The following is an 11929-nucleotide window of genomic DNA, read 5'->3' on the forward strand; positions in this document are numbered from 1 at the left end:
GAGTGTCAACTTCAGACTGACTTCAGAGGGGTTTAAGCGATTCAACATTCATCTGGGGAAATGTGAGGGAGGAAGCAAAACTATGATACATACAAGCTGTTTCATGTGATAAGTCACATGAAACAGCGTCTCACAAAGCACAGCCTATGCAGTATAAACATTCAGACGAGAGAGGTCAGGCAAACTGTTCAAAGTGCTTTATGGCTAGTGAGATAAGGGACGCAGCAAAATCCAATTGGAAAGGCTTGTATTTTCAGACAGTGGCAGTTGTGACTTTAAACACAGGTCTCTACTTCTTTATATACAATGGAAGGTTTTAGATCCCTTGAAGAATTTAGAGGAACATGGCACTAGCTCATTCTTAGTCCCTACTACAGAACAACAGCGTAGCCTCATGCCTTTGTCCTTCAACACATTCATTTATCATACGCTGCACAGCACACTTGGCAATGAGACTAAGTAAATGAAGTTGCTGAGCAGCAGGGTTTTAAGGAGAAGATGAGTATAATCAACTTACAGCAAAAATAGAAAACAAGATGGAATTTAGAACCATAAAAATGTGAGAGTTGGGGTGGAAAATTTAATGTTGTGTCAAATGTGCCAGTGTTATATGGTCTTTATCCATCTCACTGTCGATATAGGGCAATTATGAGCCATGCTAGGCACTTAGGATTCTTTCATATTGACGTGTGTGGCTTATTAGAGGTGTAAACAGTAGCAAACTGCAACCCAGCTCTGTCTACGTAGGTTACTGAATAAAAGAACTAGCCAGCGCTGTTTCATTGGCTTCAAGGCTGACTTCATTTCTTGCCATAAAACCCTCCTATTATGATACAGTAACTTTGCTTTCGCACTATTCTCCCCTGCAGGTGACTTGGAAATAGGAATCTAAGAGCATGGAAATGCCTTGTTACCATAAACCCCAGTGAGAAACAATAGTGTTCTCTAATAAAAAACTAATGAAGATATGTCTGTACTATGTAAGCTGTGACTGAATACTGGGGATTTTTCCATATGACTAAAACCATTTTGTCTAATATGTAAGTCTGTGTTTTGTTTAATTAATTCTACAGTATAATCCCTGATAGCATTAGTCTTGGTGCCTTAAACCTATCAAGACCCTTCCTTCTTCCTGGCCTTATTAAAAACATTTCCCCAAATGGAAATATAGTATACTGCATACATACAGCCAGGGCGGGGTGGGTATCTGTGCAAAAACTAGAAGATCAATAAAATAAGGATTACACCACTTTTTTTTATCTATCCTTGGTTGTCAGTTTTTCAATCAGATCCTGTAGTGGAACCAGCTCTTTCCTGTCAATGAGGTTGAACTCCTGAAAAAGACGAAGAAGGGGGGAGAAAACACCTCAATCTTCCACTGTACGCTACATTTGTATGGCATAACCGTGAATACCGCCGATGTTTTACCTGAACAAAAAAGATGAAGTGTTTGAATGACGTGTTGAGGTGGGCCTCCTCTTGCAGCTGCATGACAGAGTCAAAGTGCTGGTGGTAGATGTGGGCGTAGACCCTGAACAGGCGCTTCAGAATGGTTTTCGCCACGGACATAAAGTTTCGCTTAAAGGGGACGCCTTGGAAACGAGAGGGAAAGAAAAAAAAAAACCTGTTCAGATGGACAAATATACAACTGAAGATGTAGATAATAGCACCTAAGTATATCCCCGCCAAAACATTTAAGGATGCACTAACCACATTGTGAGATCTGTTTAGTTTGCAACTCAGAGTGTGTGGACACATTACTATAAGCACAGAATCAGATTTGAGAGCATAATCCCAGCCCTGCATGTGCTTGTTTCTGAGTCTGTGTTCTCAGATTTTTCATGACGGATTTTGTGTGAAACCCTGTCAATGCCAAAAGTTTTGAAAGTGCACAAAACATGTTCAGAGTTATTCAGCTTGCAAATCAGGCAACAGGTAAAAGCAAAATCACAGGATGTCCATCCTCCCTCGCCCTCAGATCTGATTTTGATTTGCAAGCCTAATAGCGCCGTGTGCTCTTTCAAACGTTTTGCCGCCAAAAACCCAGTGAAGAAATCTGAGAATGCAGACTCAGAAATGAGCACACATGACCGGGGATTATGCCCTCAAATCTGATTCTGCTCTTAGAAGTCTGTACCTGCACTCGCAAATGCTGAGTTGCAAACTGGGTTATTAAGTGCTCGAAATGTGGTTTGTGCACCCTTAAACATTCTGGCAGAGATTTACTTCCATATAATAACAGGTTGAGCAAATGACTTGTTGGAAATGCTTTGGTAAAGAATCCTCAATCCAGAGTTTGAGAATGCCCAAATGTTCTTGATTTGTTACAAACTGTGCTTGGTTTCTTTAGGCATGCACTGGGAGGACTGACAGATGCATACATGGTGAAAGGTTCACTCTGTCACTCAAGTTGCACATTACTTTTTTAATCTCTCTATTGCTGCTGGTCAGTTCAACATGCTCTGCACAATCGAAGCAGATGCGGCTACATTACAAAGCTTTATGTGTCAAGTGTTCAGTTGCACTTTGGAAATGTTAACGCTGTTACGACATTACCACTCTCTGCACCTCAGATGTGTTGTGCAGTTGTCCTATGATTCAGTGAACAGCTGTGGAGTAGAGAAGCAGCTGGGAGTCAGCTTCATTCTACAGTGTACACAGAGCTACTAACTTCAATTATTCAATGAAGCTGATAACTGACAGAACTGGGAGTTCTTCATTAAGGCTCCAGGCTAGACAGTACAAGCCTCGGGTACTTTAGGGGTGGAGAACTGCGTTGGTAGTTATGTAAATTTTCTGTTTAATGGGCATGTGCATTGTTAAGCAGAGAAACCTGGAAGTTACTTGATAGTGAAATAAGCAATATTTATATCCACTACTTTGCTGAAAACCTGTTGACATTTCCATCCACTTACATGATGCTTCTTCCCCTGCCACTGTTAAAGGTATGTGTGATCCTTTGTTTTTGCATTTCAAACAAAACTACATGACAAAAATTAAAGCTCTAAGTTTAAACGAGACTTCAATGACATGCAAATGACAAACTCACAAGACTGGTTATACTGCTGCTAAGAGATACATGTATAATTTATTTGTTTTAATATCCGTTCGTTTTGATGGCATTACGTTTCACAGGGTTGGAGAAAACTTTGGTTTACTTGTTAGTAGCAGCAGGACTTTGGCAGGCTGCAGAGCGCTGCTTTATTAGACCGATGTCGAGTAAAACCGTCAGCACACACCTAATCACTAGACATTCAGCAGGTCTATGAAGTTTGCTCTTCTTTAGCGCTGTGCACTAATAGAAACCAGACAATAAAACATAAAAACCACACACAGGAAAGATGGCTTAGACAGGACTGAGAAAGCCGACACAAAACGCACCGATCTTCGAAGGGAAAAGTGTCTCGTCATCCAGCTGGTCTTGCACCCAGGTCATGAGGTAATCAATGTACTTGGGAGCTGAGCATTTGATGGGCTTCTTGATGTTGGTGCCGTCAGCCCAGTGGTACTCATACCTACAGGAAACACAAGATGACAAACACTGCTATGAAACCACTTAAGGATTCCATCCATGTTCACACTCGTTCACCATTCAACCTTCTGGTTGGGAGATGACTGCTCTACCCACTGAACCACTGTGTAACGAAGTTGTATTTCTGATTTCATTTTCACTGCCCCATTTGATAAAGTCATTTGAATTCAATTTTAATTGTCATAATTGGTTTGTGGATCTGTCTGATTAAGAAGGCTAACTGATCTAAGTTATCCTGACCCCATGCCACACTCGAGGGCTGGTTTGAACTCGGGCAGACCTAGAATGGTCCACTTACTTCGGCCCAGCAGACATGACTGGGCAGCTTTCCTCTGTGCAGAAGTCTGTGATCGTGCCATACAGCATGTTGATCTGGTTGAAGAAATCCACAGCTGGAAAAATGTAAAAAGAATACAAATAAAGTGCAAAATGAGACCAAATACCCTGTGTGCCAGCACAAACAGCCAAACAGTCCTTTGCCACTCGCCATTCCACTGCCCAGTCTACACTGTAGACCAGTGCACACTCCAGTTATCTGGCACAAACTGTTATCGCTCATTCCCAGGGGCACGCAGCCAACTTTGGCTTCCCATCAGTTGGACAGAACCATTTAAACGGCTGGCAGTGTTAGTGCTCTATTTGTTAATCTCATACATATTGAACAGCTGATGTGACATGTGTTTTGTGCAAGGAGGGCCTTGCTGTTTAAGAGACACCATCTCACTTTCAGTGTTTGATTACTGTTTATCCAGCCCCCTCTGAAGACATTTTAGTAAAAATCTTTAGTATTCCTCACCAGGTGAAGGTTTGACAATAATAAAAATAAAAAGACATAAAACCTAATTGGGCACTGTATATTTTAGGATTGTCTGTATGCTGCTGCCCAAGAGCTAAAAGCCCACACCAGTGTATACACCATTAAAGCTGCTGAACTTATTACAGCCACAGATGAGATGTGATGCTCATTTCCAGAGAGAAAGCTCTAATTAGAAGAATGTGTCTAAATAACTTTTCAAATTAAACTGTCCTGAAGATACGCAAGAAAAATTTAAGATGCACCATAAAATGACACAGCCACTGGAAGAAGGGATAAAACAAAAATAAATCAGGTCTGTCGCTGCTGCCACGCTCTCAACTGAGTCAGCATGTTGACTGACAGGTGCCCAAATTATCGTCACCCTGACAGATTTTCCATGGGCCCATACTGACATAGTGCTGTATGTAAAGAGACAGAAAGGGTCAAATTCAGAATACAGTCAAAATAGTGAAAACTACTGGTGGCCTTGTGGTTAAGTAGCATACAAAATAACTGCTGCATGCAGCCCTCTCTCTCCCTTTGCTGTCACTACCCATAACCCCACCTGTGAACAGAGATCACGTGGACAGAGATGGGAGAAGTGATTGATCACAGCACTTTTACTCTAACTTCCCTTTATTGTGCAAGTTCTGATACAGCTGACGTAGCACTGACACCGACTTCCATCCACTGTTTCTGAAACTGACAAATAAAAGCATCGCAATGCAACGAATCCAAGACAGTTGTGTGGTTCAGTTAATAAAGAGAGAAAATGTGTGAACTCATTTGAGTAAATGCTAGATTTTCTGTTAATATTGTGTAAAAACAGTGGATAAATACAGTCACACTGCTCTATTTTTCATGTTTTTGTGTGCTATACAGGGATTCCATCATGCCTCAGAACTTTTTAAAAAGTTATGCACTCAACTGCCATTAACTTCAAGAGAATCAAATGACAACAAAACCCTCGTGTGTTAATGATTACACCCCCTTATTTCGTGATCTGTTACACCAGCTCAAAAAAGGTCAAATTAAAATTCAAATCCTATTCACTTTATTTTAATGCAGTGCAAGGTCTTTAAATAACTACTCAACTAGTGAACATCTCAACCCCAAAATCCACTATGACATGAGAGGAAATGAAGCTTCTACTGACCAGCTACTTGTCTCAATTTAGAGTAAAGTAAACAGGGCTCTCACAGACAATAGGTCTGTTGAACATTCAGAGTGGTTTTTCCAGTGTCACTGTTCCTGGGCTTTAGAAACAATGCCAACATCTCACACCCTGACAGTTCACCACCAATTGATTCTTGATGTGGATCAGGTGAGATTTCAGGGACAAGGCTACTGAGCAAGCATGTAAATATGAAACGTATGCAATGACTGACAGTCTTAACAAAAAAAGGTATGTGAACATAATGTCATTCATCCAGCCATTTAAACCAAAAAGGGTGTACCGATGTAAAAGATAAACTTGGCTCTTACTGTTGACTGCGACCCATTCATTTAAGTCTTCACCCTCAGGCAACATGACCGCCATCCGTAAGTTTCCACTTCCCAGCGTAGCCTCTGCATGTTTCAACAGCTCGTACTGATGAGAACCCTCTGGGATGTTCTTCTTGGGCTTGAACGTCTTGGATGAACGGTTTCCACTGAGTCACATTTCAGAGAGGAAGACAAATGGTGTGATAACTCATGAAGCAGTCAGATATGATGACTAATTATGAGCTTAGAGGGACACTGGGCAAGATCTTTAATAGATTCAGAGAGGGGGGGGGACCAGAACTGTATCTCTCTGTGTGTATACTACATAATGAGGCCATTTGGAGAAGTACACTAACCTTTTCAATCTCTCAGTGTCCCAAGAATTACAACATGGTAGGTTACACACTAAACAGTTTTTCCATTATAGAGAAGATGTACTAAAATCTACATATTCTTACATAATCTGATTTATATTTATTTTAATGGTGCAAAAGAAACTTGGTTGAATCAAACGCACAGGGCAGCGTTGTCCATGACCTCTGCTTTAAACAGTATTTTTCAGTCTACACCATTAGGAATCAAAGGTTGCTAATCACAAGTCTCTAGACACCAATGTCTGATGATATCAATAACACAGTCGTATTACTTTGGTAAAACACTGGGTGAGCGATTAATTGCTTAGTATTGTCACATCGAACCCAGATTTGCTTGTAGTAACAAAGTGTTCGCACCAGCAAATATCCAGGCCAGACTAAGAACTCGTCTCATTTAAAATAGCGCTGACATCGCTACTAGTCCAATTGAAATGTCGAAGCCATCCACAACACCGGGCGTTCTTCTCTTATATTTAATCTGCTATCGATGCCGATTTTAATTCTCAGGAAAATCTAACGACAGCATCGTGAATCACATCAGACATTGGGAAGTATATCCAGGAAGTAGTCTAAGCCCGTACTATGCTATCGCTAGCTAACAGCTACATAAAAATTCAAATACAGGGGTAATTAAATGATAGGGTAAAATAGTCATCCGTCACACAGATTTAACGTTAACTCACAAAAGAAAGCTCATGTTTCCTCGGACTGTAGAAAATAACTCCTGGCAAACGGGTAACAAGAAGACTGTAACTGGGCAGACCAAAGGGACTGATTGTCAAATCTCTCAAGCCTCTAACGTCCTTGAGTCTTCTCGGCCTTCCTTAGGTGGTTCCTTGTGAAAAATTCCGAAATCAATACACATTAATATGAAAACAAATGCTTATTTCTATAAACTGAAGGCTTTCCCGACTGCTCCTCTGTACGTTGTGATTTAGCAGCACACACTAAACCTAATGCTAACTTCTTCATCTGATGCTCACGGCAGGTCAGAACACATTTGTGCTGTGTGCTGCCATCTAGAGGAATGAAATGGTTAACACAATAATTTGACATTGAGATAAGAGACATACAGTGCCTTGCGAAAGTATTCGGCCCCCTTGAACTTTGCGACCTTTTGCCACATTTCAGGCTTCAAACATAAAGATATAAAACGGTAATTTTTGTGAAGAATCAACAACAAGTGGGACACAATCATGAAGTGGAACGAAATTTATTGGATATTTCAAACTTTTTTAACAAATAAAAAACTGAAAAATTGGGCGTGCAAAATTATTCAGCCCCTTTACTTTCAGTGCAGCAAACTCTCTCCAGAAGTTCAGTGAGGATCTCTGAATGATCCAATGTTGACCTAAATGACTAATGATGATAAATAGAATCCACCTGTGTGTAATCAAGTCTCCATATAAATGCACCTGCACTGTGATAGTCTCAGAGGTCCGTTTAAAGCGCAGAGAGCATCATGAAGAACAAGGAACACACCAGGCAGGTCCGAGATACTGTTGTGGAGAAGTTTAACGCCGGATTTGGATACAAAAAGATTTCCCAAGCTTTAAACATCCCAAGGAGCACTGTGCAAGCAATAATATTGAAATGGAAGGAGTATCAGACCACTGCAAATCTACCAAGACCTGACCGTCCCTCTAAACTTTCAGCTCATACAAGGAGAAGACTGATCAGAGAGGCAGCCAAGAGGCCCATGATCACTCTGGATGAAATGCAGAGATCTACAGCTGAGGTGGGAGACTCTGTCCATAGGACAACAATCAGTCGTATACTGCACAAATCTGGCCTTTATGGAAGAGTGGCAAGAAGAAAGCCATTTCTTAAAGATATCCATAAAAAGTGTCATTTAAAGTTTGCCACAAGCCACCTGGGAGACACACCAAACATGTGGAAGAAGGTGCTCTGGTCAGATGAAACCAAAATCGAACTTTTTGGCAACAATGCAAAACGTTATGTTTGGCGTAAAAGCAACACAGCTCATCACCCTGAACACACCATCCCCACTGTCAAACATGGTGGTGGCAGCATCATGGTTTGGGCCTGCTTTTCTTCAGCAGGGACAGGGAAGATGGTTAAAATTGATGGGAAGATGGATGGAGCCAAATACAGGACCATTCTGGAAGGAAACCTGATGGAGTCTGCAAAAGACCTGAGACTGGGACGGAGATTTGTCTTCCAACAAGACAATGATCCAAAACATAAAGCAAAATCTACAATGGAATGGTTCACAAATAAACATATCCAGGTGTTAGAATGGCCAAGTCAAAGTCCAGACCTGAATCCAATCGAGAATCTGTGGAAAGAACTGAAAACTGCTGTTCACAAACGCTCTCCATCCAACCTCACTGAGCTCGAGCTGTTTTGCAAGGAGGAATGGGCAAAAATTTCAGTCTCTCGATGTGCAAAACTGATAGACATACCCCAAGCGACTTACAGCTGTAATCGCAGCAAAAGGTGGCGCTACAAAGTATTAACTTAAGGGGGCTGAATAATTTTGCACGCCCAATTTTTCAGTTTTTTATTTGTTAAAAAAGTTTGAAATATCCAATAAATTTCATTCCACTTCATGATTGTGTCCCACTTGTTGTTGATTCTTCACAAAAAATTACAGTTTTATATCTTTATGTTTGAAGCCTGAAATGTGGCAAAAGGTCGCAAAGTTCAAGGGGGCCGAATACTTTTGCAAGGCACTGTAGGTAACTTCTAACATCTTTATAAGCCTGATAATCAGACTCAAGTGCCATTTCATTTGACTTCCTTTCTTTCCAGTAGTGGATGGGTGCGCATAATGCTTGTGACCATAATTAACTTACACATTTTCAGTGTTGCCAACTTTCTCACTAAAGCTGGTGACTTTCCAAATCCTCTTGGCGAGATTTTTTTGTCAAAAGCGACTAACGACAAATCTGGCGCCTTTTCTCCAGTGTTGCCAACTTGGCGACTTTCTCGCTAAATCTGGTGACTTTCCAAATCCTCTTGGCGAGATTTTTTTGTCAAAAGCGACTAACGACAAATCTGGCGACTCTTTTCTGGTGTTATTGGAGACTTTTTTGATGTTTTGGAGACTCTGACATGAAAGCACGTATTGCTCTACAGTTACTGTCCTCAATGAGCAAAAATGTTTCACAAATTCCCAGCAGTGGCCAGATACATAATGAGTGAGCCAAGTTTTAGGTCCCTTCAAAAACAGGAAAAAAGTGCTCTAATAAAAGTAACACTTAAAAATTGACCTCAAATATTGATCATTGTAAATACATGCATGATTCATGGCATGCATGGACTTGTTGTGGCACAAAATAGGTTATTTGCTAAATATACATATCCCAGTGATGACTATACATGTACAAATAGTTGGGTACAGACAAGCCTAACTCTCAAAAAGCCTGTGATTTTCAACAAAACTGTAGATCAAGAATAAATTCAGTTACATATGGACCAATTACATATGGATATATGAAATTAAAGTCCATTCACAAATGTCAATAAAAAGAAGGCATCACAGGAAATTCAGAAACAATTCTTTTATCTTGTCACATTGAAGTCACTTATGCTTATGGATGATGATCTACTACTTGTCAGCATCCAGCAGTGTCAGAAATTAACTTTTCATTTCCAGGCAACAAGTGAAAGACAACTAATGACTGAGTGCCTGTCGAAACTAGAGCCTTGGAGGAAAAAGTGTTAGTCTACAAAGTCCAATCTGCATCAGTGGGTTTTTCTGATGGTGAAGTTGTGTTAGCTTCTCTGAGTTTATCACATTTTGTCTTGAATGTCATCATGATATTAATCTCACGAGAACTGAGCTCATATTCTGAAGAATTCACGGGTGATGAGATATATTCATTTTCCAGATCAGGACTATGTATCCAATTCCGAAGGTCACAGCACCAAGTTGTAATACCCCAGTTCTTTATTGGACAGATCTGAATAACGAAGGAGTCTGTCTTTCTTCATTTTAGTGCTGATTTATTTTAAACCAGAAGCAAAATTACAAAACACAACTTGGGTGGCTCCCCCTTCCAGGCATCCCCATGCAGGCTGCTGGAAGAAAGGAGTTTCTGGCCACACAAAGCCTAATACATTTATACGTTTTGGGCTAACCCCTTACACAGATGAAGTCAGTCCACAGACTCCATCTCTTATCTAGAGCTCCACAGGCTCGGAGCAGCTGGATTTTACCTAGTCATAACAAAATGAGGAAGCTCAATGTGTGTATATGTTGTCACGTGGTGTGTAGCTAAGCATTCATTCAGACATAATATTCTAACACAAGGTTAATACAGGAAAGAATTGGTGTCATAAGTAACTGTAGCTCACATTTCAGAATCAACACTCTGTCTGCTAACCTTGAAACAAAACAGACTAGAGCAGACTTCAAATATTACTAAACTGCATTACTAATACATTTGATTCAACACATTAATGTCTAATATTTATCTGACTGATTTACTAATATCTAACACGTAATTACCGTGTACACTGCAAAAGACCACAAAGTAAAGTGGCACAGTATCTGAGGCAGAAACGCAGCAGTGAAAAAGAAGTGGCCCTAGCAATGTGTCTTCTATCAACATCAAAGAAACATCACGAAACATTTGAGCAACTTCATAAAGAAGTTATGGCCAAGAATAAAAGAAGTGTTCAAATTGCTGCCTCAGCTCTCCTTCCATACAAAGGACAGTTATCAGAAAGGTGCTCAGACATTCTTACCACAATGGTAAATGACAAGGCGTCCCTTGAAGTAAGACATGACCCTCTCATATGTGAATTTGGAAATAGACTGCTGGAGAAACCCACAAGCAGTTGATCAAGGGATACTTATGTTGGCTGAAAGATGAGAGAGTTGGGTAGATTTGTACTTGCTGCCAAGTTCCTTGACCACAAAGTGAAGGCGCTACAAGATGTTTTGGCGCCATCTAAATTTTCTTTAGCTGTGGAAGCAGCAAAAAAAGTCAGTGGTTTCACCAGCTCCAAGTACAGGTATAACACACCATCTCTTGCTTTGAAGTAGGGACACTTGATAATGGCAGTATGTGACATTGTGATTGGGCATCATACGAAAGCTGAGGATGATGCAGCCGCATGCAGAGTAAAGAGCTTCTTGGAGTTAGTGGCAGCAGTGTGGAACCTCTTTGTGTCACACCATGCACGATTAAACTTAGATGACAGACTGAACAAAAAAAGAAATGATCCCACTAACAGAAGATGTTATGAAGCTTCATCCAGTATTGAAGTCAACAGCAGAGGAGGCAAAAGAGAAACTCATGGAAGGGCCTAACCCTAAAGCATACAAGACTCTCAGTGAGTGCCTTCTCTCACAAATTGTACTTTTCTGTTATGGTTTAGTCCTGAGGACTAGCGGGCAGGAGAGAGAAAGGCAGAAGAGAAGCAGGTCGCGCCGAGCGGATCTGACACTTTTCAACCAAAGATGGCAAGGTGAGGCAGCAAAATTGTCTCTGCTGACCTATAAGAACAAAACCAGAGAAGAACCAAATGAGGACATTATGCAGTTCCTCTCAAAACTGGAACAATATTTGAGCCACGAGTTTACCAGGTTGGTGATAAGAGGCCATAAAGTACCTGCTGCTAGTGCTGCTTACCAGCGAGATGACTAAATCATTTGATTTCCTCATTGAGCAAAGGAGTGAGGACAATGGAATTTTAAACAGTTATGAGTACATCTTTGCAAGATGACATTCAGATTCTCATCTCCAAGGTTCAGACTGTTTGAGGAAG

General features: G+C 40.7%; 1 protein-coding gene across 1 annotated transcript; it reads right to left on the minus strand.

Annotated features, from left to right (window-relative positions):
* Positions 1-831: 831 nt before the first annotated feature.
* On the minus strand, positions 832-7222 carry LOC109967790 (MOB kinase activator 1B). Its single transcript, XM_020613614.1, has 6 exons — positions 6871-7222; positions 5814-5980; positions 3831-3924; positions 3382-3515; positions 1429-1592; positions 832-1334 (listed from the first exon to the last, which is right to left on the minus strand). The coding sequence occupies exons 1-6, from the start codon at positions 6882-6884 to the stop codon at positions 1257-1259; spliced, it is 651 nt and encodes a 216-aa protein (XP_020469270.1). The 5' UTR covers positions 6885-7222; the 3' UTR covers positions 832-1256.
* Positions 7223-11929: the final 4707 nt, after the last annotated feature.

This window comes from Monopterus albus, unplaced genomic scaffold (assembly GCF_001952655.1).
Source record: "Monopterus albus unplaced genomic scaffold, M_albus_1.0 scaffold135.1, whole genome shotgun sequence".
NCBI lineage: Eukaryota > Metazoa > Chordata > Actinopteri > Synbranchiformes > Synbranchidae > Monopterus > Monopterus albus.